The 27,803-nt window shown below is 50.5% G+C and overlaps 1 protein-coding gene across 2 annotated transcripts in view; it reads left to right on the plus strand.

Moving 5' to 3' along the window:
* meis1a (Meis homeobox 1 a) overlaps nt 1-26,338 on the plus strand; it is a 78,234-nt gene extending 51,896 nt beyond the window's left edge. The window contains exons 9-13 of one of the 2 annotated variants that reach the window (XM_064316591.1): nt 5,023-5,099; nt 18,520-18,582; nt 19,767-19,852; nt 20,422-20,518; nt 24,730-24,870. In XM_064316591.1, the coding sequence (XP_064172661.1) occupies nt 5,023-5,099; nt 18,520-18,582; nt 19,767-19,852; nt 20,422-20,480 (285 nt within the window). In that variant the 3' untranslated portion in view covers nt 20,481-20,518; nt 24,730-24,870. Of the gene's footprint in view, nt 1-5,022; nt 5,100-18,519; nt 18,583-19,766; nt 19,853-20,421; nt 20,519-24,729 lie in introns of both variants that reach the window. The other variant, XM_064316590.1, reaches the window with a different exon arrangement.
* The last annotated feature ends 1,465 nt before the right edge of the window (nt 26,339-27,803 follow it).

The following is a 27,803-nucleotide window of genomic DNA, read 5'->3' on the forward strand; positions in this document are numbered from 1 at the left end:
TCGGTCGAGTGCAGCGACCAGGGGCTAGTGTGATAAGAGAGGTGGCCAGGCCTTCTCCAGGCCCTCTTCCCCCCCAGAGCCACGCCCCCCCCCCAACACCCCCCACCCGTCCACCCTACCCCTCCAGAGCCACCCTAACGCGTACACGTACCGCGAATAATCGCTGTGGAAACCGCTTCCACTGCGCGTCCTATCGGAAAACACCAAAAGTCGTCTTGGCGTCTTGGCAATACCACTTTTCTGCTTGCGTTCTCTGACCCAGAAGAGACGGAACCGGTGGAAGGTTTACGCCTACTGGTGATGGATCTGCGCCGCGCCTCGGCTAAGCCGCCGCGTCTGAAATAACACAACTGGCTCCTGCGGGCCGCTGCGGGTCCTGATCGTAATGTGATGTAAAGCAGATAAAGTAGCGCTGACAGCAGCCCGAGCGTTCGTGCTCACGCAGGCAGGGGCCGGCCTTGTGCTGCTTTGCATGCTGGGCACTGACTCGACGCTAAACTCGACGAGTTAAACCGCCCCGTCACCTCGGGAGGGGCATTTGCATCCCCCCCCCCCCCGCCCCCCCGCCCCCCCCCACATGGGTGGATGTTCACCGATGCCACAGAATTTGAAGATGAGGGAGTAATTGCTGTTCCATTCAAATCGGCCATGCATTGGAAACACCCCCCCCCCCCCCCACCCGCCCTGCCCCACCTCCCCGAAACACGGCTCGTGCGAGTACTCCGCATGGCCTGGGGGGGGGGGGGGGCGGTGCCTTGGGCTGGGGGGGGCTGCCTCTGGGCTGGGGGGGGAGTCCCTTTGGGCTGAGGTGTTGTCGCCCTCCTGTGAGATCCCCTGGGCCCAGGACGGGCCTGTCGGGGTGGAGTGAGGGCTGCTGGGATAGACTGGGGGAGAGGAGGCTGTGTGCACTGGGGGCTGCTGGGATAGACTGGGGGAGAGGAGGCTGTGTGCACTGAGGGCTGCTGGGATAGACTGGGGGAGAGGAGGCTGTGTGCAGTGAGGGCTGCTGGGATAGACTGGGGGAGAGGAGGCTGTACTCTTATCTCTGCCAGAGCTACAGGCCTCAGGTTCCCACTCTGCAGTGTGGTCCAGGAGAGGGGCTCAGGGAGAAGGGAGGGGAATGATGCTGGTGCTCTCTCTCTCTCACACACTCTCTGTCTCTCTCTGACTCTCACTCTCTCTCACACACTCTCTGTCTCTCTCTGACTCTCACTCTCTCTCTCACACTCTCTGTCTCTCTCTGACTCTCAATCTATCTCTCACACCTTCGCTCTCACTCTCACTCTCTCGTTCTCTCACTTTCTCTCACTCTCTCTCTCTCTCTCTCTCTCTCTCACACACAGACACACACACAGACGCGTACACGTCCTCTCACAAACACTAGCACACACACACACACACACACAGACACACATGCATAGATGCACACTCCGTCTGTCTGTCTGTCTCTCTCTCTCTCACACACACACTTTCTCTCTTTTACACACACACAAGAAGCAACACAGGTCTCCTGTGACAAACTCCAGGAATACACAAAGACTGGGGTGGAAACTCTGATGACGGATATATTACATTTGGATAAGACGTATCATTAGAAGTGGGGGGAGGGGGGGAAGGGGGAGGCAGACATTTTCCATCTGCGCCTTTCAGATGTTTTTCTTTTTTTTCTTCTTCTTTTTGGCGAAACATAATCAGAGCCTGAGAAAATGCTTCTCACTTCTGCTGTAACTGTCAATACGATTTTAAATATAATTATGCTCTCAGACAACAAAAGCTTTTTTGGGGGTATTTAAAAAAAATAATAGTAATTGTATTATATGGATAGTGATATGTTTTTTTCATTACATTGATTTGAAATCAGGCAAGATATACTGAAGTGCAGAATAATGTTTTCAGGTACAGTTTCAGGTTTGATTTGTAATAATAAACCAGTTAAATTAAATCCTATATTTTTGGCTGCTCTTCACAGAATAAATAGCGAATGCAACACACAGACAATAAACGTGGCTCTTTGCAAAGACTCCCTAAAATCCCCCGAAAGGAGTGTAAAAAATCCCTGCCGTTTTCAGGTTCAGTCACATCAGTTTGGAGCGCGTCTAAATGTGACAGAGCGTTCTGTGAGTGTGGCGCTGTCTTTAAAGGGGAGGGCCCTCACGTCAAGCTATCGCTGGAGTGGAGAGGAATCAGGACTCTAAAGACCCCCCCGCCCCCTCCCCCCCCCCCGCTCACAGGTGTAGTTACCTAGGAATCGCCATGGAAACAAAACACAAGGGTATGTCCCCCCGGCGGGGAGATCTGAGCGTGGGGGGGGGGGGAGTGTAGGGCGGGGAAGGGGAGGATGTCTGACGAAGTTTAGCGCCTCGCTAATTATGGGCGAAGATAAAAGTGCCGTCGGTGTGTGCCTGGGGGGGGGGGGGGGCGCACCCTCTCGGGCTGTCTGGGAGAGGTCTCTCTGGGGGTTATGGAAGCAGTCCTCTGTCGGGCTCTATCCCCAGCCTAACCGCCGGTTTCATTTCTGTTATTATTTGAGTAGTTTTTAATCCCGTTTCCCAGGCGAACGTCCTGGGGTTTTCCACGGTCATCTCAGTTTTGGGGTGTCCTTGTTCCCCCCCCCACCCCGCTGACCTCCCTTCCCAACTCCTCCTCTCAGAGCGCTGAGATACTGGTGTCCCAACCAGGGCTGACCCAGGGCCTCCCTGAACACCCCCTTTATGTTCCCAAACGCGTACCGTTTGAATACCGCCTGCGTCTTACCGAGCCACGAATGACTGCGGCGAACGGAAAGGCTGGAAGTCGGCTGGCCCCCACGGCAGGAGATGAGATGGTTGTGATGATGTGTGCTCGACTGGCGACGCAGCGTCCGTTGAATGTTTGAGTAGCAACGGGCTTGTCGGCGCGGAGAAACGGGTTGCAGCGCAAACAAGGCGTGGGGTGGGGGGAGTGGGCGGGGCTCTCGCCGTCACCGTTGCTATTTATGGCGCTCGTTTGGGATTCCTTGAGCTGATACCGATTATCTACCTGCCGTGCGTTGGTGCACGAGGGTTTGCTGCGTCAGGAATGGCTGAAAGAGAAGAAGGAGGTCTTGGCTAATCGCCTCCGGCGGAGGAGAGCGAACAATCGGGTGGGAAGGCGGCCATGTTTGCTCAGCGGCTCTGCGGCGGGTCACCAGCGCATCGAGTAGGTCAAAGTCCACAGTCGTCCATGTTGGCTCTGCTCACCACGGGCCTTTGCAGTGAGAATGCACTTTCTGTGCGTGTGGTGGCAGCCTTAGGGCGGCCATTTTGGCTCCGCGCTCCAGCAACCTAGGCCAGGAGAGAACGCGAAGCCTTTGGGAGCGCGTGCCGTTTTGACCCTCTGTCGGCCATGTTGGCTCCGAGCGGCTCCGCTCAGGACAGCGAGACGCCTTGGAAGTGGCCTCAGAACAGAGCCCCGTCTGTGCAGTCGCACCGCCCCTGGCGAGGCGAGCCATTCCCCCGGTCATGAGGCTCTTGCCTTTCTCATTGTCCCCGCCGTGTTTATATTTACTTTTCGGGGTATTTTTAGAGCGCGGAGAAGAGCCCTGTGTCCTCCGCTCAAGAGTTCAGCTCTTTCAATCTCGACGCCGGGCAAATTTGGAGCCGCATTATTATTATTTTTTATCTCTCTCTCTCTCTCTCTCTCTCTCTCTCTCTCTCTCTCTCTCTCTCTCTCTCTCTCTCTCGAGACATGAAAGGAGGAGACGAGAAGCCTAATTGCATGAAGTCATGGCGTTCATGTGATTGGAGCGATTATATTTTGTTTCCAAGGCGCTCCGAGCCAAGCGACAGAACGTCGGGTTGTGGGATCAGATGACCCTAAATAAACCACTTCCCAGGATTTCTTATTTTCCCAAATTTCAGAGCAGTCATTTCTACCCCCCACCCCCCCACTCCTCCTATGCCCCCTCTCTCCCCTACCACGCAGAATTCATTGCTGCTGTTTTACTGTTGCACCCTGGGTAGACAGGCTGTGGATGATAGAGGAGCCTGGCGTCTGTGTGAAGCCGTGACAGCTAACGTCCGTGTGAAATTAGCCTCGTTTTGTTTCAATTACCAAAAATCACAGGAGAAAGACCGATGAAGAGCGCTCCTCTTCTGCGGTTCTTCGCAAAAATTATTCGATGGGTGAGAAGCGTAAAGGCGCCGATGTTTTCGTAAGAAGAAAAGTGGGGGCCTGTGGTCTAGCATACTTCTGAATGACGACTCTTCCTCTTCGCCATCTTTGCGGCGCTGTCTTCGCCCGTCCCGCTGGACGTTTGCGAGCAGTCGTGAGAATCCTACGCTGGGTCCACAGCAAATCTGAGGGGAAAAAAAACGTGATTCCCCAACCCCCCAACTCCACCCCCAGTGCAGTTTTCCACAGTAAGATTTTCAATGTTAATTGGACTGCTTAAAGAGCACATTTTTACCCTGATAGAGTGAGTTTGATCCGGTTCAGACTAATATAACCGGTTCGAATTAAGTGAAAAATTTTACTGTGTGCCCAGACGGGTACTGTAGAGTCTCTGCTCGTTAAAAATACACAAGGCCGGGTCACGTCGGCCGCCAGAACAAATTTAGTGTTTAAAAGCTGTCTTTAGCCCGGAGTGGATCTGCCATTTAAACACCGAGAGGCGAGGTTACGCGGCATACGCCTCGCGCGTCGCCAGCCGAACCGCGAGTTCGCAGCGGCTGCTCCCGGTGCCGTGGCGAGAGGAGCGCCGCGCCGCACGGCACGCTAATTAACGTAGCCGTTTCCGCGCGCCGCTTACCTGTATAATTGGCTCGCCTTTTTGCTGCCGTTAATTACGCCGCTTCATATCCCACTAATGAGTCTAAGGGACGAGACGCACCTCGCCTTCTTCGCTCTAATTAACGGGTGCTCTGAGACTTCGGGCGCCCGCGCGCGCCAGCCTTGTTTTTCCACCTCCTCTCTTGCGGAAAAATCAGAGCGTTTATTAACGGAAAAAATTGCTATTTAATTGACGTATTTACGTTTTGTCTTTTTTTTTCATTGTTGTTGCAGCATCCTTACCCCTCAGAAGAACAGAAGAAGCAGTTGGCACAAGACACCGGGCTCACCATACTACAAGTGAACAACTGGTAAGCTCGTTCAACTTTTTTTTCTTCTTCTTCTTGTTTACACGCAATCAATGCTCTGCCCTCTGGCAACTCGGCAGCTAATGATTTGAATTAATAGCGCCTCTCCCACACGCGCACGCACAGCGAAGTCCCTCTCCCACTTACCGCTCGTCTCCCCTGAAATCAATTAATCCAGCGGGGATATCGCCTGGAGAATTTTTCCATCGACGCAGGGCACAAGTTTTATTTGTACAACTGAGAAGTCCCCGTCTATTTAACGTCCCCAAACCCTTCGGTCGCCCCTTGAATGGCCCTCAGCCCCCTACAGCGGAAGGCTCGAGAGGCTTTGCCTTAAATCTGTGACCAAAATTTTGTGCCTAAATTCAGGACCTTTGCCCCTGGGTTTGTGTGATATGAAGAGCTCGGTATTGAGTGCAGGCCCGTCTTATTTCCTGCAAGTCTGATTAATTAGCCAATCGACGTTAATTAGCCAAACACGTCCTACGGAGAATCTGATGTTCCCCTTCAGCATAGTTCTCGGTTGCCGATGTAAACATAGGAGCGTCGAGCCCCCCCCCCCACCCCCCCTTGCAGAATTATTGAGCATCTCGTTCGATAAGAGTCACAGGCTGATATTGCGGAGGTCTCTGATTACACGTCCTAATCCGTCGCTCCTAAATAGACCGGCGGGCCCCTGACGGCGGCATCGCTCTCCTTCGTTTTTGGAAACGCTCGCGCCCCCGTCTCGGTCTCAGGCTCAGAGACCGTCGGCGGCCGGGAGGGCGGGGCTGCGTTAGCGCTCGTCACAGAAAGCGTTATTTCTGTCGACGTGATCTCACACGCTGCTCCTTTTGGCACAGACGTCGGCGCGCTTGGTTTTTTTGCGGGGTTTTTTTTTTCCGGGAGAATTTGTTAATGGCGGGATCTCCTGCTGCTGGGACAGCGCCTCAGCGGGGGGCTTTTATTTTTGGCAGCGGCGGTGTGAAGTCACATTACCGCTCCTCCCCTCCCCCTCCCTCCTCCCCACTCTCGTGCATTTATTTATTTATTTATCTATTCTTTTCCTTTTTCGTGGCGTTTTTTAGTGGAAGGGTGGCGGTGCAGCCGTGGATAGCACTGAGTCAGAGGCGCCGGTGTGAGAGAGCTCTCTGAGCGTGAGCTGGGGTGTTGTTAATCTGAGGGGTATTAGCAGCTAAACCGTGCATGCTGGGATTGCTCAGCCCTCTCTGAGCGTCTGTGTGTGTGTGTGTGCGTGTGTGTCTGAGAGAAAGAGAGAGCATATAAGAGAGAGAGAGAAGGGGGATAGAGAGAGAGAGAGAGACAGAGAGGGGATAGAGAGGGAAGGAGACAGAGAGAGGGGTATAGAGTGAGCAGGAGAAAGAAATGCAACAGAACAAGACAGAAAGAGGAAAAGAGAGAATATGAAAGTGGAGAGAGAGATAGAGGGCAAAAGGCAGTAGAGTGAGAGAGAGAGGGAGAGAGAGGAGAGAGAGAGGGAGAGGTGTGAAACCGAGAGAGGGGCGAGGCGGAGGTTAGGGGGCGGGGTCTGCCGTTTTCGTAAGCCTGCCGTTGCACTCGGTCGGAATCCCACAATTGGGCGTCTCCATGGCAACCCCTCCCGAGGTTACCACCTGACCCCTCTGGTTTTAAGAGCTTGTCCCCCCCCCCCGCCTCCCCACCCCAGATGTAGTTTGTCACATACACGCAGAAAGGTCCAACTTTGTTTCAGAAAAGAGACATGGATAAATAATCTAAAGAACAGATTACGACTTTTATTTATTAACAGCTCTGAGCTGCACTGCGTAATATCTTTACAAGTTACCGGGTCTCATGACAACACTGTTTATATTCTGGGGAATTACTCTGCAACAGCTGTTTTTTTCAGCGTGTTTTGAACAGTTCATACGGGGATGCAGTTCCTACCGCATTTACTGTATGTACGTGCATGTATTTTTGTATTTAAAAAAAAAAAAACAACACGGAACAGATTGAAGCAAATAACAAATCCCGTGGAACTTGCTCCACCCTCCTGCTTAAAAATTCAATTCTTCCCAAAAAACTTGTTAACGCAGATGTAGGTGATTCATTTTTCATGAGGAGCCTCTCTAAATCAGTGCTGGGGAGATGAAATAGAAATGCTGAAGGGCGGACCGTGTACAGATCACTCATGAATTATTGGCAGGGGCACAGCATGAGGCAGTGCATGAAATGTGTATTTATATATTAAATGCGCACACACACACATACGCACACGCACGCACACACACACACATACACACGCACACACTCGTGTGCATGCACACACACACGCACACTCAACCCACGCATACGTGCACTAGCACAGACATACAAACACAGCTGGGCACTAGGGAGAAGATGTGTGTGTGTGTGTGGGGGGGGTGGGTGGTGGAGGGGAATTCACAGGAAAGATACTGTAAGGCTGTTGTGGCTGACTGACTGACTGACCGAAGAGCCAAGTGGGGGGTGGGGGGTTGGGGGGGGTGAGGGGGGAGGAGGGGGAGAGAGAAAGAGAGTGAAGAAGCAAACAAATGAAAGAACCACAGGATTGCATAATTCCGTCTATCTTATCAGTTGTTATGAAAAAAACGAGGGTAGTTGCTAAGCTTTACCAGCAAAGTACATAAACACGGTGTGGTTTGAGGAGTGTGCTGGCAGCCTGCGCTGGTATGTGTTATTCTACGGAGTCACGGTAGATTAACTCTGAGCACCTCCACACTGGAGGCTGCGCTGATTGAAAACTCATATGTGTTATTTTTGATTGTGAAGTCAAGCGTTGTCGCGGAGATAATGCGAGCGAGTCGGGGCGCGGAGATGTCGTAAGTTTCAGTTAATATATGTATTTTTAAACCTCCCCCCCCCGTCATCCACCCCCCCAACACCCCACCCCCCCCCCGCCCGCCCTGTTTCTCTTGGGCAGAACGCCATGCATACATTACGATTTCCACACTACTGCCTGTTGGCTTTCCAACGCAAGAATCCTGCGTTTCATAACACGCAGACGCGTCAGCTTTGCCTGTAACAGTCGTGTTGCGTTTTTTAATTAATTAATTTGTTTATTTATTTATTTATTTTTGCGTATAGTATAGCGCCGTGCAGAGGCAGCGGTGTTTCGGGAGAGAAGCGTCCTCCAACATCGATGTAAGGAAAATGAAAACCGGAATGCTTGGATGGACTCGGGGCGGGGCGGGGCTGGGGTGGGGGGGGGGGGGGGGGAGTCCGTCAATAAGAAGCATTCTGAGAGCAGTCCATAAACAGCAGATCTAAAATCAATGAGTGTGGGGGGGGGGGCGATGGACTGGAAGATGGAGGTGGGGGAGGGGGGTGGTGTCATCGGGTTTCGCGCTGCGTCCGCTCCTCCTCTCCTGATGGAATTTAATAAACGGCCCTTAAAGACGGTGTTTAAACATCAGCGATGGATTGTTTTGTCAATATGGCTGCTTTTATGAAAGCCTTAAAAGCAGGAAGGGGGGGGGGTGACGGGGAGGGGGGGGGATGCTTCAGACGGGCCGGGCCCTGCCGAAACGGCGGCTTCGGTTTCGCCCCCCGCGCCGTCTTCCGGGACGGGATGCACAGCGGGGAGAAAATGGGGCAACAGCTTCACCCAAAAAGTGAACGAACCCGCCATGTTTACCTACTAATGTGGACAAACCCACCTTATCTTACCCACCTTAGTGCATTTTCCCACCGTTTCTTACCCACCGTAGTGAAAATGCATGGGCTGCTTTGGATGAGAGAGTCTGCTAAGTGACTCATTTGTGTTTAGATCACTGACTGAAATCTGTGAGTTACTGGAGCCCATTTTGGAGTTGCCATCGTAAGGCCCACAGACCGTGCACACCGTCTCCAGAGTGAATTTTGGGTTGGATTTTTTGGCGCTTGCGAGTCTCGGGTCCTGGTTCAGGTCCATGTCCAGGTCCGGGTCTGGGTCTGGGTCCGGGTCCGGGTCTGGGTCTGGGTCCGGGTCCGGGTCTGGGTCTGGGTCCGGTCCGGTCGGTCTGTCCGGTCTGGGTCGTCCGGTCGGTCGGTCGGGGTCTGGTCGGGTCCGGTCGGGTCGTCGGTCGGGTCGGGTCCGGGTCTGGGTCTGGGTCCGGGTCCGGGTCCGGGTCTGGGTCCGGGTCCGGGTCTGGGTTCCGGGGTCCGGGTCTGGGTCCGGGTCTGGGTCCGGTCTGGGTCTGGGTCCGGGTCTGGGTCCGGGTCTGGTCGGGTCTGGGTCCGGTCGGTCCGGTTGTCGTCCGGTCCGGTCTGTCTGGACGGTCGGCGTATCGGCCTGCTCGAACCGAGCCTGCAGGGCTCCAGAGCTGGGGCGCGGCGTGCCTTTGCGAATCGATAGGTGTGCCTTTTCAGGACAGCGAGCTGCGCTCTGGAGCGGGGGTGGGGCGGGGCGTCGGGGTGTTGGGGGGAAGGAGGGGGGGCGTTTTGGGTTTTGGGTTGCTCAACTGGTGTTGGAGGGGCGGGGTGCCGACTGGTGCGGAGTGATGTTCCACAGTGTCGGTTCCCCCCCCCCCCCCCCCCCCACACCCCCCCACCACGAGCTCCATCCCTGTAGCCCTGTTCTGTCAAGGTGGCTTAGCATGAGTCTCCTCGGCCTTTAACTGCGTTTCACACAAAAACGCGCCCCAGCGCCCGAGGTGCTGGAGATGCAAACAAAAGGACTATTTTCACAGCGCTGCGAAAAAAAAAAAAAAAAGAAGTTAAAAAATGGAGGCGGTCACATTTCTCGTCTTCTACTTACTTCAAAATATGAACCAGAAGGTGGCTCGCTGTGTGCAGAACTGAAACAGATGATCGTACGCCATTTATCCTTATTGATAAATTTCTTCATTCATGATCATTGCTACTGTGAATGGTGGGAGTTTGCAGAGTTTTCTACCAGATTTTTATTTAATTTTTTTACTTTTTTTTTTTTACTCTCGAAAGGTTGGACACAATTTTTTTCCTTTCTGGAATTCGACTGCCTGCTCAGACCTGAATCTCCACCAAGATTATGTCAACAACTGTAGAAGCCCTGAGTTGTGTGTTTATGCGTGTGTGTGTGGGAGGCGCGTTAGGTACTGTTTGTGAGTGTGACAGGGAAGGAGTAAGCCTAGGTTACGGGTGTGAATTATACGAGTTGCAAGCATTTCATTGTTTTTTTCTGATCGGGATCAAATCGTAAGAAAAACGCTTAACGTCTTAACGTCGCAGCTCGCACGGTGTGAGACACCATTCCGGACCGATCCGACTGGTTTATGGGCTCTTTGCTTTTTGCTTTTTGACATTTCGAAAAAGATTTGGCCACGGTCGGCTTGAATTCGTCAGGCGTGAGAGGTCATGCGAAAACCGAATCTGCCTTTCGGTTCCCGTTGACCAATCAGGAGGTGGCTCCGTGTATGACGTTTTGCCCGCTGTGCTTCGCCGACTGTTACGTCACCTGATCTGGTCGGGAGCTCGTGTAGTCTACGCCATCATCCGACCGGTTGTCACAACCTGAACCTCGTTAAGTGTGAGAGGGGACGTCCGAAATTCCGACGTCGTAACCCGTGAGAAAATCATATAATGCCCGACCGCCCTCAGAATGCATCATGACAAGAAACCACACCTTAGAGTTCGAGAGAGAGAACTTAAACCCTGCAAACTGATAAATAAACATTCAGTTATATAACGTGGTAACGAGCTTTCATTTACTGCTAGCTTCGATCATGTTTTGTTGCTAGGTTGATAGTATTTAGATAGTTACGGTTATGAATACAACGCGAGAGTAACCAATTTTAAAATGTAAGGCGACACTGACTTTGACTTTGGGTTTTCCGCAATAGCGTCGTTTCCCAGTTCTTGAGGTACGACTGAGCTTGCAGGACTTGCAGAGCAAATGTAAAAAAATAAAAAAATAAATAGATAAATAAATAAATAAAAAGTGAGAGTGAGAATCGATGAATAAGCGCTGGCAGAGGCTGTCGGGCCTGTGCGGAACGGCGCGGTCCCGCGTAGCTTCTGAAGGTCACGCCGGGCGAGCCTGGCCCGCCTCCGCAGCGGAACGTTCCGGTCACGGGCTAGCGGGACGCCCCACACCCCCCGACCAGCCGCCCGCCCCCCTCCCCCCCCCTGCGATTCGGGCCGGGGGGTTTAGTATGGGTCCGCGGAGCTTTGGGGAAGCGTCCAGTGTTGTGTTTGTGAAGTGGGCAGGGACCCTGCTCTCTCTGGGGGGGGTGGGGGGGGGGGGGGGGGCTGGCCCAGTGATGTATCGCTGCCTGGACCGTCTCCACGGGGACGAGGAGGGCTGGGCGAGCCGCTGCTGCCCAAACGTGAAATACTGGCACGGTGTGGAGAAGCACAGGCCTCTCTCTCTCTCTCTCTCTCTCTCTCTCTCTCTCTCTCTCTCTCTGTCTCTCTCTCTCTCTCTCTCTCTCTCACGCTTTCTCTCACTCTTTCTTTCAGTTTCTCTCTCTGGCTGTCTCTGGCTTTTTCTCTTTCTGGCGTTTCCTTCTACTTCTCTCTCTCTCTCTCTCTCTCTCTCTCTCTTCTTCTTCTTCTACTCTCTCTCTCTCTCTCTGCTCTCGGTTTCTCTTCTGCTTTTCCTCTTCTCTCTCTCTCTCTCTCTCTTGCTCTCTTTGGCTCTCTCTCTCCGTCTTTCATTGCGCTGTGTTTTTAAGGAGTAAGGAAAGCAGAAAACCAGCATGAATAAACCAAATTTTTCAGTTTGCTCAGCAGAGTAGCAGAGCGGCAAGTCCGGGGAATTGGACTTGCAGCTCAGAGGGCTGCAGGTTTGAGTCTCAGGTGGGGCACTGCCGTTGTACCCTCGAGCAAGCTGCTTAGCTAACGCCATTACTTCAGCAAATACAGCTGTATGGATTGTTTATGAAAAGAATGTAAGCCGTCTAAAACTGACAGACAGACAGAGATCTAGCTGACTTGTTAATCAGTCAGTCAGTCTGTCTGTCTGTCTGCACTGCTGCTGCCTGCCTGCCTGTCTATCTATCTGCTCTATCTATCTTATTTCTATCTATCTATCTATCTATCTATCTATCTATCTATCTATCTATCTATCTATCTGTCTATCTATCTATCTATGTCTGTCTGTCTGTCATCTACCTTGTCAGAATGTAACGTCTCTCTTTGTGGGTTTTATTTTCGGTGCGTGCCTTTGAAAGGCGGACGGGAGGATATCTAATCTGGGTGATGCGCTGTCCTGCGTTAGTCACGCGTATATTTTTGTAAGTGACACCGCTAGCTGCTGCAGTGCGGCGCGGTTTCAGCTCGCGCTGCTCGATGCGTTTCCTCTCGGGCCGAGGAAGAGGAGAGGGCAGAGAGGGCGTCGCCCACGCCGTCGCATTGCGAGGGGGGGGCAGGATGGCGATCAGACCCCCGACCCCCCACCCCGAGGCCATGCCCGCATCAGGGTCGCTAACCAGGCTCGTTTGTCTAAACTGTGCCCCCCCGTCCTCTCCCCAAGTCCCCCTCCAGCCTGCCACAACATCCCCCCCCCCCCCCGCCCGTGCCCCCCCACTCAGGGAACTCAACTTTAGGGGAACTCTCCACAGCTTCGTTAATGGAAAGACCTCGCTGTGTTTGGTGAGGAGAGTTAGGGGGGGTCGAGTGGTGGTGGGTTGGGGGGGAAGGGGGGAGGGAGTAGGTAATGGCAACCCGCTGTTCAACAACAGCGCTTAATGCTGCCCCCGGGAGACGGGGCGGGGGACCCCCAGAGTGCCCCCCCCTCCCCCCATTTCTTTTTTCTTCCGTTGTTTTCTTTAGGTTGGCTGACCTGCGGGGGAAAGTTACAGGTACAACCCTCCCCCCCCCTGCAGTGCCTACAGGGTTTGGGTTTTGGGGGGCGGGGGGCGGGGGGTAGCTAGTCCTTGTTGCTCTGGCTAATGCATAGGGACTGATTTTAACGCTGTCAGGATGTGATCAGAAACAGAGCCGGGGACAGAAGAAGTATAGTTTAGCGTAACCTCTCTGGCAGAGCTCGTTGAAAAAGGTATCGCTCGCTGGTCTGCGTCCAGAAAAACAGCAACAGTACCTCAGTCGAACCACAGTTTGTTTTGCGTCAAAGTCAAAATAAACGTGATGTAAGTGGGGCTTGCTCCAGATTTTTTGGCTCAAAAAAAAAAAAAGTCTGATGCCTTTTTTTTTGCAGCCGGTACTACAGCGGCTTATTAGATTTCTTTAGAATTCCAAACTCAGGGAACGTTTTTGTTTGGACACGCAAAGCCGAGTTAACAGCCTTTTCCATGCAAACTTGCACAAGACAGGCAGGTCCAGCCAAGCCATCTCCTTAGCTTCCTTTTTTTTTCCAGGAGAGGGGAACTTTATGTACATTTTAAAGGGAAAACTCTGTAAATATTGAGTTACAGGGGAGGGGGGGGGCCGGGGGGGGGGGGGGGGGGTTCGAATGAGAAAATGGAAAAAGACGAGGAGACCGCAGCACCTGTGAGGGGTGTGGTTGGTGGAGAGAGGGGTACTCAGCCGTATCCGAGCGCCGCTGAGATTGAACCAGTCGACTGGAGGAGAGCGCATCAATGCCACTCCCCTCCCTCCCTCCCCTCCCCAAACACACACCCCCCCCACCCCCACTGTGCATTTCCTGTCTTTCATCATGACCTCATCTGCACATCAGGGTAAAAGCACCATTGACGGGAAGAGTAGGCATGGAGAGAGAGAGAGAGAGAGAGAGAGAGAGAGAGGGAGTGGGAGAGAGTGTGTGTGAGAGAGAGAGAGAGAGAGAGAGAGGCAGTGGTTTTCTCTGGGGCTGATCAGAAGTGGTGGGTAGATGGTCATTTTGGCTCAAACACAGCAGCCCAGCGCGTTCCCACTGTCTCCCTCCCCCCGATCTGTGCTCGCTGATTGATACTCTCATTTCAGAAATAATTGCCGCACTCTTGAACAAACAGTGTGCAAAATGGCCGGCCCATCATAGCGGATTAAAAAGAGAACGAGCGCGCTCACTCCACCTCAGTAACAGCCGGGCGCAGTAATGTTTCACAACAAGACGGGGAGAATATTAAATTCCCGGTGTCGCTGACAGCATTGTGGGAAATCTGATTCGGGGAAAAACAACCTCGTGCCCTCAGAGCAGCCGTTCCGCCGCGTGAGAACGCGGTCCCGTCACATCCTGAAAAGCGCAGCGACCTGCGACAGCTCTCGAGCGCTCATGGGTAAAAACAGAACGGCGAAGGAGCCGTCGTCGTTTCCTGTAGCGGCGACGCGGAGTTTTGACGCGGATCGGCCGAGGACAGAAAAAAAGTCACACGGACGCGAAACAGTGTTCTAATTTTACGTCGCGGTGTTTGCGTTTGAGTTAGCTACACTTCTCTCTTTTTGAACAGCGCGTACGTAGCCTACAGCGAGCACGCAAATAGGTGCGAGTGGTATATGCGCTGGTTTCAGAGCGCTAGCATTCCTTTGCGGAGCGCTCGTTGTAATTGCAATTAGCTCGCCCTCACAGCCCTACCCCGACATGTCCTGCAACACAAGGTACTGTGTTGATTAGAACGGGTGAGGGCTGGGGGTGGGGGTTGGGGGGGAGTGGAGAGGAGAGGGGAGGAGGCAGGGGGGCGGAGAGCAAGGAGGAGTAGAGGGAGAGGGAGAGGGAGAGGGAGGGGAGTGGGGGAGAGGGAGAGGGAGAAGGGGGGGGTTGTGTAAATGGAATTTTCGCAGCAAACAGCTGGACTAGTTTATTTAAACACATCCCTGGCAGAGGGCTGACCTGAGAATGACACGGCTAGGGGGAGGAGCCAAGATGACATTTTATGACTTTGAGCCCAGAAGAAGAAGATGCACTTGTGTATTAATTCCCCTCCAAGGCATGTCAACATGTGATTGAATTGTGGAATACCTAATTACTTAAGTAAATGGGTCCGTGGCCAAGCCAAGGGGGGGTAATAAAGTTTCCCCTCTCAACGGAAAGGGGGTTGGTAAGTGTGTGTGTGGGTGGGTGTGTATGTGTGTGTGTGTGGGTGGGTGGGTGTGTCTGTGGGTGAGTGGGTGTGAGTGTGTGTGCATGTGTGTGTGTCTGTGTGGGTGGGTGGGTTTGAGTGTGTGTGTGGGTGGGTGGGTGTGTCTGTGGGTGAGTGGGTGTAAGTGTGTGTGCATGTGTGTGTGTCTGTGTGGGTGGGTGGGTTTGAGTGTGTGTGTGGGTGGGTGGATGACTACATGCGTGTGTGTGTGTGTGTGTGTGTGTGTGTGTGTGTGTGTGTGTGTTGCTCACATCACAGCTGGGGTAACAGCCTGTACTCTCAGCCCTGATCTTAGTTCCTGCTCTTCTTTAATCAGTCAGATGAACTGCGATTGACAGGCCTGCCAGCGAATAGGACGGGAGACAGAGATGTCAGCGCAGGGCGCGGCGGCAGTTAGGACGCAGCGACGGAATGCGGAATTCGGAATGCGGATCGCGGAATTCGGTCACCTACAGCAAGACGCGCTGGAAAAAGAGCGCCAGGACCCAGCAGTCTGCGCGCGTGGGTGCATGCATGCACCGCTGCGTCTGCGCATGCGTCGCCTCTGCGTCTGCGCATTCGCATTGTTGTGCGCATACGCGTTTGTGTTTGCGCGCGCGCGTGTGTATTCATGCGCACGTGGGTGCGTGCGCGTGCGTGTAGTCCGTTTGTGAATTCTCACATTTTTTCGCAAACAAGATACGGTGGACAGGGCCAGTTTGGGGAGTTGGGGAGAGGGGGGGGGGGGCTCATATGCATTTAGATAGACGTGCCGAAAGTGACCTTTTTTATCCTCAATCTCGATCGTTCCGCCGATTTTTATTGGACGATTCCCCCCCGATTTGTCACGCGGCGAAGCCAGCTAACGAATAAGCAGATTTCTTGGTTCTAATTGCCCATTTCACGTGCTGTTTGTGCGACAACCGCGTTGCGTGTGTAATGAGGACGGGCGCTCCAAGCTCTCTCTCAGGCTTTGGCGGACGCTGCTGCAGCTCTCATAGCTTAAAAGGAAGTGCTCTCTCCAAACTTGGAGGGTGAAGTGCTGAACTGGGTAAAAAAAAAAAGCTCTTCACAGATAGCTGTTGAAAAACTGCGCAAGCTGTGGCCTTTTTTTCCGTCTTTGTGTGCACGTGTTTTTCACTTTGACTTTTTTTTTAGCGATTCTAATTCAATTATTTTCAAGCCACTTTTTTTTTTTTTTTGTCATGGCGCGTTTCTTCTTTTTCGAGGGTTTAACAAGTGGCGTATCTTTTTTTCTTTTTCGTTCTTCTTTCTCTCTCTCCCTCCCCCCCCACCACCACCACCACCACTAGTGGCTGGCATTTTTTTCTCTCAAAAATAGCTCTCCATTGTGAGCGGCTGGGGGGGAATAGCAGGCCTCATTGTGCGGGGTTGGGAAGCAGCGGCTGAGCGGGCCGTAAACCCAGGCCCTATGGTGGCGAGAGGTCGCCCAGAGGTGAACTTTTACTCCTAATGGAGGATGCAGCTTTAGTTCGCCGCGCGGGCCTGTGTTCCCTTTGACCGCTTTGGCTGGTGTTTGTGTGTGTGTGTGTGTGCGTGTGAGTGTGTGTGTGTGTGTGTATGTGTGTGTATGTGTGTGTGTGTGTGTGTGGTGTATGTGTGTGTGTGTGTGTGTGTTGGTGGTGTGTGTGAGTGTGTGTGTGTGTGTGTGGTGTGTGATGTGTATGTGTGTGATGTGTGTGTGCGTGCTGTGTGATGTGTATGTGTGTGGTGTGTGTGTGAGTGTGTGAGGGGGTGTGTGGTGGTGAGTGTGTATTGTGTGATGTGGTGTGCGTGCGGTGGTGTGTGTGTGTAGTGTGTGTGTGGTGTGGTGTGTGTGTGCGCCTGGCTCGCTGAACAGAGCATGACCGTTCTTTCTTTTTCTTCACACAGACTCCCCCCCCCCCATTCTCAGCTCCATTGTGTTGCACTTGTCCTTTGTTCAGGAGCTCCTGCATCTGGCCTTAGATATGGCTGTTAGAAAGCCTCCGGAACACCGTTTTCTTAAGGGCCGGTTTCTCGATTTAAAAAAATAAGTTTTACAAAAAAAATGAGAGAGAGAGAGAAGAGAACGGAACAGAGGTCACGAGCGACACAACGGCGTCCCTCGCCTGATCCCAGCCCAGTTTGGAAATTGAGAGAGAGCGAGTGAGAGAGAGGGAGACAGAGAGAGAGCGAGTGAAAATGAGAGAGAGAGGGAGAAGCAATAAAAGATTTCCTTGCCTGAGTCGCTCCCACCAGTTTGAGCGAACGGTGATAAAATGCCAGACGTTCCCCCATTCACCGTGTCAGGATGCATATTTCCTGTTTTTCCCTGAGATTTGAAAGTATGAGCACCAATTTAGAGAATCTGAACGAAGTAGAGATTTCTAAGGGCAAAAAATAAAATATGGTAGTGTCCAGAAAGCAAAGGATAATTGCACTATTCTTTAATTTAAGATCCTGCAGATGTCTGCACGAGCATACCATTGTTGTCCGTTCTATGTTCCTTCTTTTTTATTCTTCTCTTCTTCTCCTGTGGTACCCCCAAACTCCCAACGCCCCCCAAGACAGACACACACACGTACGCGCACACACACACACACACACACACACGGGCAGACTCCTTTTTTTCCAGCCTGAAAAGAGTAGCGCGCCTATTGTTTCCGAGAAAAAAGTCTACTAATTCCCCCCTTTCAAAAGATGAAATGGAAATATCCAACCGTGGTAAAAGCAGGAGGACGTAAATCAAGTGGGATCCACTGAGATTGCACTCCCGGGGGTCAGCGGAGGTCGCGGGGTCGTTTCAGAAGGCTTTAGCCTGAGCAAGACCAGAGCGGGCCTCTGTCGGGAGTGCAGGGTTCAAAGGTCAGAGGTCAGAAGCTATGCGCGCCGACAGGGAGGATTTCGGGGGCGCACGCATGCGCAGAAACGCACACGCGCGGACGCACGCACGTGAAAGATCGCCGCTCTGTCTCGCGCGCTTTGTCAGATAAACACGCAAACACTCCGTCTCTCCGGAGCAGACACGGGTTACACGCGCCGGCGGTTTCCCTGGAAATCCAAACCCGCCCGTTCTCCACCGCCGCTTCCTGTATTTCATTATTTCAAAATGATAAATAAAAACAAATGACTGAAAAAAGAATTATGACGAAACACAGCACATCGGTGTCTGGACAGTCTAAGCGCCAATGATCACGGAGAAGGTGGCAATCTCTACGATTTCTCCACTCCATTTTTTGTTTTTACTTTTCAAAAAAATGATCATGATTTTTGTGCTAAAATAGCAGAACAGACTTTCTGCGGCTTTGCTGATGTTGAGTTGTTTCTTCTTTCCTTTGCTGATGTTGAGTTGTTTCTTCTTAACTTTGCTGATGTTGAGTTGTTTCTTCTTTCCTTTGCTGATGTTGAGTTGTTTCTTCTTTCCTTTGCCGATGTTGAGTTGTTTCTTCTTTCCTTTGCCGATGTTGAGTTGTTTCTTCTTTCCTTTGCCGATGTTGAGTTGTTTCTCCTTTCTTCTTCTCCCGCAGGTTCATCAACGCAAGGCGGAGAATAGTCCAGCCCATGATAGACCAGTCCAACAGAGCAGGCAAGTCCTCAGTAGTTACTGTGTTCAAGTCCAGAAGGAATAAGCAATCCTCAAGCCATGCACCAGGAGCTCCCCATGCTGGTAAATGAGCTGCCAAAAGTAGATTCTGGGAATGGCCACTAAAAAAAATAAAAAAATAAATAAAAAAACAAATCATCAGATTAACCAAATCACTAATCGCTATGACTTTGAGTTTATGAGCCTGGGACAAATTAATTTTGGATTGAATAAACAAAATAAAAAAAACACACCAAAACAACTCAAACCTCTTACTCATAGAGGATTTCATCTCAATTATGAGTCAGCCTTTTCTTTTATTTGTAGCTTTCTGCTCTTCTGTTTATGTGTTTATTTTTTGTGGTTGTCTAAAACTAAACCGAACCAAACAACCCCTCCCCCCCCCCCCCCAAACCCCCCCAAACGCTGAAACAAAAGCGAATGAGTCGAAGATAAAAAGATGAGTTTTGAGTTTTTTTTGTGTGTGTGAATTCTTATGCTTCCCAGTCTTCTCCCAGGTCTCTCTCTCTCTTGTTCCGGTGCATGGCTTGTTTGTGGGCTGCTGTGAACTTTATTACCTGTGGTCGGGGTTGCATTAGGGGTCTCTCTCTGAGCTCAAAGGCGCTTCGCGGAAGGGTTGACCCGTCGTGCCGCGGCTCGAATTAACCCGAAACAGCTTACGGTATATCTGGAGCACGTTACCGCCGCCTTTTTTTTAGCGTTTTTTTTTCTTTTTTTTCGTTTCTACGTGATGGCGGGAGGGAGAAGGGTGACGGTGAACACTTCTCTTCCTCTTCCTCTTGTTTCGTGAGATCCTTCTCCTCGTTTCGCTGGCAGCGTTTCGCCTAAACGGGAATGTTTTCTTTTTTATCGTAAAAAAAACACCAAAAAAAAAACGTAGGCTGCCTCTTTCTTTTGTATCTTACGGCGCCTGTGGCAGTTTGCGTGTAATAATATATGGCATTGCTTACCATCCCTGCCTCTGCTGAGGTCGTACGGGATAGATGAACCTTTTTTGTAGAGCCAGGGGATTGGCTGGCAGGGTGTGGGGGGTGGGGGTGTCTCACAGGGTGGGTAGCATCCGGCCTTGAGAACCAAACCGATGGATTTGGCCCCAAACAATTGAAACTTAATTAAAAGGCTAATTAGCCACTCTTCCGTGCTCACGCCTTTTTTTCTCCATCCAGTAAGTCAAGGCGGTCCGTACACTCCAGATGGCCAGCCCATGGGAGGGTTTGTCATGGACGGACAACAGCACATGGGAATCAGACCACCTGGTAAGACCACGTCTTATCTCTCTCCCTCACACACCCCACCTCCCCCACCCTCTCACCCCTCCTCCCCACCCCCCCACTGAAACCTGGGAGGGCACAGGTGTACCCCTCCCATCACACCCCTCTCTCAGCTTTTCGCTCCGAGCTTCTTCGTCTTCCCCGCGCCGAAGCTGCTGGTCCTTCCCAGCTTTCCCCTGGTCTCTCCTCTCTTTCTCTGCGCAAACGTTTCTTTCTCCTGGTTCTCGGTCTGCTGATGATGCAGGTTCCTCCCCCTCTACCCCTCCGCCCCCCCCCCCACCTCAACCACCACTACCCCTCCTATTTCCCCCCTCACCGAGAGGTCAACGCTTCATTTATCAAGACTAATTGTCTCTTCCCTCTGCTGCTCTGGTGCTTTTTTGTGTTTTGTTTTTATTTATTTTTGAAAGAACCCTTTCTTCCTCTACCCTCCTTCCCTCTCTCGCTTCCTAACTTTCCTCAGATGTGGGTCGGTGTTCTCTCTCTCTCTCTCTCTGTTTCTTTGCTGATTCTGGTGTTTTCTCCCTCTCCCTCTCTCTCTCCCTCTCTCTCAGGGCCTATGAGTGGAATGGGAATGAATATGGGCATGGAGGGGCAGTGGCACTACATGTAACCTTCTTCTAGTTAACCAATCGCAAAGCAGAGGGGGAAGTAAGTACAAATTAAGCACTTTCTTTTAGTTAACCAATCGCAAAGCAGAGGGGAAAGTAAGTACAAATCAACCACTTTCTTCTAGTTAACCAATCGCAAAGCAGAGGGGAAAGTAAGAACAAATTAAGAACTTTCTTTTAGCACTGCCATTTAGTTAACCAATGGCAAAGCAGAGGGGGGAAGTACAAATTAAGCACTTCCTTCTAGTTAACCAATCAAAAGCAGAAGGGGAAGTAAGTATAAATAAAGCACTTTGTTGTAGTTGACCAATCGCAAAGCCGAAGGGGGAGTAAATACAAATTAAGCACTTTGTTCTAGCTAACCAATCACATAGCAGAGAGGAAAGTAAGTTCTTCTAGTTAACCAATCAGGAAGCACAGGGGGTAACATGCTGATTGGGTGACTGGTGACTGTCCTCGCCTGGGGGGGTACATTATTTTACTCCGTTTTGTCTCTGAGGTGGTGTTTCAGCCTGGTTTCCAGTCTTGGTGTTTTCAATTGTTTTTTCTGCCCCATTGCTGAATATTTTTCACTCTGCAACTGTGTATGTGTGTGCGTGTGTATTTGTGTGCACATGTGCGTGTGTGTATGCGCGTCTGTCTGTGTATATAGCGTGCACACACACAAACACGCACACGTACACACACACACCACACACTCACACACACATACGCACACACAACACACGCACACATGCACGTACACACACCACACACACACACACACACACACACACACACACACACACACACACACACGCACACACACACACACGCACAGACACACACACGCACACGCACCCTGTGTATATTCTGCTGTTTTTCTGGGCCTCCTCCCGGCTGATAAGACGGCCTTTTTCTCCCTGGCGATAAACGCCTCCGGCGCTTTGAAGTCGGAGAGCAGAGGTGTTTCCCCCGGCGCGCGCGGCCCCAGCGCTCCACCGCTGCACATTTCACTGACCACATGACTAAACAAGACACGGTCGTATCTGGAGAGGGGGGCGGGGGCGTTTGAGCAGAGAGAGAGGGAGAGAGAGAGAGAGAGAGGAGAGAGAGAGCCATGAGGAGGAGGGAGGGAGGGAGTGCTGTTGTAGGAGAAGGGGGGGGGATGGAGAAGGAGGGTGGGTTGGAGGTTGGGGTGTTGGGACGAGCGTTGGGGGGGGGGGGGGGTTGGTTGGGGCGTGGGGGGAAGGAATCGGTGGGATGTTACCATAGCAACAGACTGATTGGCGAAATGTAAGCAGTCTGCAGCAACGCAAGGAGAGGAGGAAGAGAGCGTGTCCCTAAAGTGCCATAAATCTGCCTTAGCGCCCGCGACGGGAGCGTCGCGTCAAAACCTGCGACCACGAGCGCGCTAGCTAGCCGCCCACCGCGGCCCGACGCTAGCGCTACCGGCGCTAACACCTGCGCAGCCACGCCCGTACCGTACGCCGCACGATAAAAACCCGCCCCCCCCAAAAAAATATACCCGCCGCTCGACGATCTCCCGTCTCTCTTCTCTGCCGCCATTGTCCGTCCATCATAATGGGGTTACAGGCGGCGAAAGGGAAATGAGAGAAAGAGTGAGCGGGTGTAGCGCGGAAGGTGCGCGCGGCGGGCCGCGTGGCTCAGCCCCCCATGCTAATTGACTCCATCCAAATTAAATATGCCGTCAGTGGGAGTGTGACGAATGGATCTGACTTATTCGGTATATAAAAATAGAGATCATTAATGCTGTCTTCAGCAGAACACTCAGCGTGGCTGTGCAAGAATATCCCGGCTTTTCGCCGCTCTCTCTCTCTCTCTCGCTCTCTCTCTCTCTCTCTCGCTCTCTCTCCCCCTCTCTCCCTCTCTCTCTCCTCTCTCTCTCTCTCCAGATCCACAGTAAGAGGTTTTCACGCGGTTTTCGTTTATTTTTTTTAATTTTTTAATACCCCTTTCTTCCCGTGTTTTTCAAAACCGGGGATACCGTTTCTGAAGCTGTGTGGCGTAAATGTGCCCGTAGCATGGTGTATACAGACATAGTGACCCCCCCAACCCCCACCCCCCCCCCACACCGCCAGCACCACCCCTCACCGCCAACCCCACCTTGGTCCAAATAACCAATTGGTTCAGGAAGGCGTCGTTGAAACGGGTCTTGGTTTTTCTGGCCAGAATTCTTTAATTGGGGCGTGTGAAGGAGCGAGGGATGAGATGGGCTGCTGGGGGTGAGGGGGAGAGAGGGAGAGATGGCGAAGTGGGGGGGGGGGTGGGGGGAGCGCCACACCACTCTAGCCGAGACTGCGCGATCTTTAACGGCTTCATCACGGGAGGAAGAACCGCCTAGCTTGGCTAATTTAAATATTGTTCCTGTACTTTCTAGGTCAATTAAATGTAAGTGATATGCAATATTCTTCATGACCAATTAAATTAATAGGTTATTACAAAAAAAAAAAAAAAACCCTTCTCATCTTATTTGATTAACGGGCTACGAGGGTGCTTTATATTTTATAAGCAATTTTCATTAAGTTGGGGAATTTTCCTTAAGGCAAGATTAAGCAGCTATTTGCCAGGGAGCCTGTGAGACCTAAAATGGAGGTGTTCCTAGTGGTCACACTGCAACATTACTTAAAAAAAAAACCCCAAAGCCAATTAAGGCCGCTTAAGAAGGAGAGGAAGAAGCAGCGTTTATGCTTTTTACCCCTACCGCCATTACGGAGCTCATAAGCCTGAGAAACGAAACACCTGTCAGTTCAGATGAAGCGCCGCTGCCCAAGCAGAAGCCCCGGGCCCTTTGATAGGGGGGGGGGGAGGGGGGGGGGAAATTACCGTTTTATGGCTGTTTGGCCCCATTCTTTTCTTCTTCTTTTTTTTTTCTTCTTCTTCTTCTTACACAAAAATTAGCCAAGGGTGGACGGAAATTGCGATTTTATTTCCCCGACAATGGCAATCGCAGCGAAATAATTAATTATGAGCATATAGAGTTCTCTCTCTCCCCCCCCCCCCCCCCCTTGCCCCCACCCCCTCAGTTTCCCAATAGCTTTTCGGTATGCTTTGGTGAACCCATAAAACCACCCCCCCCCCCCGCCCCCGTAACTCCGCACCACCTGCCGCCACTGGAGGCCTTTGTTTGAGAAATCATTCCTCCAGTTATTAAGCAGAAGTTTGTTAACCTTTTGCAGGGTCAAGATTTCCCCCTTTGTGGGGCCTGAACTTTTAAGTAGTGCAACGAAAAAAAAAGAAGGGCTTTGAGGGGGTTTTGGCCCCTATATTTCTGGCACAAATATCTCCTGTTGATTGAGTCCCCTGGTATTCCTCAAACAGGGTGGGTCAGGAACTCCGCTTATTGATTCAAGCCCAAAGCCTCTGGGGTCCGTTAAGGAACACAAATTGACGCGTGAGCAAATGCCTACGGTTTCAATTTATTTATCGCCTTTCTGAGCAAATTCCCACCGCTCGCTTGCGACCAGAAAAAAAAAAAAAAAACAAGAAGCTCTGCACCGTATGAAGGAACTACGGAAACCGTGATTTCTCTGTGTGGTTTTGCCTGAGAGGACACGGACTTCACCGATTGTATGCGCAGTGGTCTTTAGGCAGTGAGGTGCATGATCATGAGGGAAGAAAAGAGTTAGACCTTGGTCTGTGACAGGTGGACATGGATGCTTAGTTCAAGCATGTGCCAGTATGAATTCACGTGTGTGTGTGTGTGTGTGTGTGTGTGTGTTCATTCAGTGACATAGGCAGAGATGATGGATATGTTTTTCATGATGGATATGATGTAAAATGATGGATATGTTTTTCTATTTTTTAAATTCTGTCTGTCATTCAGTCAGTGTTTATGGTCATTTGTTGCCATAATCTGTTGTTACATTTGATATTTTCTTGGAATGTAGGAAAGTAATTATGGCCCAATCTCTCTCTTCACTGTTGTGAATAAGATTTCCATTGACTTTTGAGTTTGCTTCCATTTTAAAAACATTACATTTCATTAATATTTTTAAAATCATAGTATGATACCAACAAGTAACACCATGGCTGAGATGCTGACTGATTCAGTGTTGTATGACAGAAGTCTTATTACCGTATCTTAATAATTTTATTAGTTATGCGCTGTAATTTGCACATGGATCTTACTTAGTACTGCCCTAACAAGGCGACATGACTGAGTGTGAGTGATTTTGTGGAAATGTTTGCTGATCGTCGGCTTGTCTTTGGTTGCCTCCCCCCCTCCCCCCTCCCCCCCCAACCTCGCAGGACTCCAAGGCATGCCAGGGGATTACATGTCCCACTGTGGCCCGATGGGCATAGGCCAGCCCGGCTTCAGTCCCCCTGCGATGCCCCCCCACCCCACTCAGCTGCGGCACGGGCCCCCCGTGCGCCCTTACATTCCTGGACACCACCCCCACCACCCAGCGATGTTGATGCACGGGGGACCCCCCCACCACCCGGCAATGCCCATGTCAGCCTCCACCTCCTCCATGTTCAACCAGGGGGACCCTACCATGGGGGGACAAGTCATGGACATCCACGCTCTGTAGCTTCTTTTTTTTTTTTGTTGTCTTCTTTTTTTTTTTTTTTTTTAAGGGATCGTCTACAAACGTGCGGTTCCGTACAAAACAGAACACAGTTTCTTTTTTTCTTTTTTTTTGCTCTTTTGTGTTGGCAACAGCAGCACCGTTTCATGAGCTGCTGCTTCACGCAGACTGAGGACCTCCCAGTTGTGGCATCTGAAATGGACCAGGGGGGGAAGCTAATGTCTGCATTTCCAGGAATACTGTTTTTTTTTTTGTTTTTTTTTTTGCACCGGAATTTCCCTGGAAGCAAAAAAAAATAAATAGATTAATAAAATTTTTTAAAAATCACAGAAAACAAGAGAGTGAAATTATAACTATATCACTTCCTGGGTGGGTGGGTGGGTGGGGTGGGATGGGAGGGGTTTGGGGAAGGATATGCTGTATACTGTTGTAAAAATACATCGGACTCTCGTGAGAACTGAGAATTAATTATTGTAAATGCTCTTGTATTGTTCTGCTTATTATTTTGTTTCTTATAGATTTTTTTAAAGAAGGATGTGAACTTTTTTCTTTTTTTCGTTCCACACTATGTGTGTGTCATTTTCATAAAACTTTGAACTTCCCCCCGCCACCCTCCCATTCCCAGATCTAACATTTTGATAAGTTGATAAGTGAATAAACGAACCATTCGATCGATCGGACGATAAGCCTTACTTTTCTCTGCCGGTGGCGTAAAGAGCTTGTTGTGGTAGACAACAGGCGAAATAACATCGGCCGTAAAAAAAAAAAAACGTGGGCCATGTTCAGCGTCCAATGTTACTGTCTCTTCCCCGAGGCCTGCTTTTTGCATGTCTAATTAATTTACGCGTCACGTTAGGATTGACTTGAGCAGATGCCGTTAAGAGGGAGAGTGGGCGGGGCTTGTACAGGCTGAAGCTGGACTTGTCAGCTGTCGAGAGAATGTCACAAGAAGAGTGAGGACAGGAGGCGAGAAACCAAAAGGTGTACCTGCAGTTACTGCATCAGGTATTAGGCCACTCCCCCTGAGCGAGACATCTTTAATGCCCCCCTTCCCCCGAACCCTGCCATCTTGGAGAGTTTATGTACACGTTGTAAATAAAAAAAATAATAATTAAAAAAGCATTAAAAAAAGAAAAAAACTTTTTTTTGTGGGAAAGAAATGGACCGGAAAAGAATGGACTGTTGTAGTATTGCTTTCTTTTTTTTTCTTTTTTTTTTTTTTACATCCAATATCAGTCTGGTTTGAGTTTCTTTGCTTGAAAAGTCTCTATATGGGATCTACTTGAGGCTTTGTTGTGGTTGAATAAATACTTGTGGATTTTTTCTTCCCAGTGTGCAAATTATGAATTAATTTCAAGATTCATTTCTAACTTGCAGACTTTGTATTGATGTGGCAACGTTTGGCATGTTCTACCACATAATGAATTCCAGCTTCAGATCTGTCACACATATTTAAGAAAAACTATTGTGGTGTACACTTGTGTGGCTCACAAAGGGAATCCAGACACAATGATCATTCATTCATTCATTCATTCATTCATTACGATGCTACAGAATAATGCTATCAACATTAGCTGCAGTCAGTGGGCCACATACACGAAACGTGTATGATTACATTTGATCATAAACTGTGTTAGAACATTTCCAGGGACATTTGGCAATCGTCTTTTTTTTTTTTTTAATCTGTATTTGTTCGTGGCTGTTTCCTTATGCTAGTCACATGAACAGGAGTGCGCATAAAATTTACAAACAGCCAGCATTCATCATCTCATACACCTGGGATATGCACAAAAAAAGGTCTGCACATGTGTCATGTATCTCATTCATATTATTTTTTGTTTTGTTTTTTTCCATAGGAACATTTTAAAGAACAAAAGTAATAATCATTTAAGAATAGTTTTGTTAATGAGGCCCGATGTTCGGAGTTCATGTGAAGTCACGCTATGGAAGTCCCTGCTGGGCCCCCATAACTAGCAGAAGGGAGAGAGGGTGAGAGAACAGAAGTTGAGTTCAAACGTCCCAATCCATCTGGCCCTCGAGCCACTACAGTGAGAGGTTTTAAAAATGAGTTGTACAACGCACTCGACAGCGATTAAACATTATCGTAGCTACAAAAATCCTTGCTAACAGAACTTAACGTCTTTAATATACGTAGGCTGCGCTTTGTCGCCAGCGCCGAAGCATTGTTGCAGACTCAAGCTCGTAAATTATTTTTAAAGTTTCCTCGTCGGAGGAGAACGTTTGTGTCGCGCCTTCATTTTCACAAATCCCAAAAAAAAAGTGACATGACCGTCCTTTCGCAGTGCCTAATATCTAACCGTGAGACACTTCTAACGGGGTCTCGCGTTCTGGGGCATCTTTGAACGCTACTTCTGCGGCGCTGTCCGTTCAGCCTAATGTGCAACAAATGTGTGGTGGGCCTATATGATGTAGGAATGCTTTTCAACGGGGGACGAGAGGCATAACGGGGCAGTGGGGGGTGGGGCTGGGGGGCTGCAGTCCGGATACAAATAGGGAATTATCCCTCGTTTAGCATTAAAATTCATTTAAATAAAATTGCCACAAACACTTAAATGGGAAGATTAGTTCCCCCTCACGCCTTATTGCACCCAGTCAATGGCCCCCGTTAAGAAGGCTTTAAGTTCTGTATTCTCAATCCGCCAGCGGTTCCCTGGATACACAAATTTCACAGCCCAAGGCATAAAAATCCACTCGCCACAAAGGGAAAGTTTTCTTTAAATTGATTCATTTTAATTTGATGGGGGAAAAAAAATCCTCAAAACGCTAAATCTT

Source organism: Anguilla rostrata, chromosome 2, assembly GCF_018555375.3.
Source record: "Anguilla rostrata isolate EN2019 chromosome 2, ASM1855537v3, whole genome shotgun sequence".
NCBI lineage: Eukaryota > Metazoa > Chordata > Actinopteri > Anguilliformes > Anguillidae > Anguilla > Anguilla rostrata.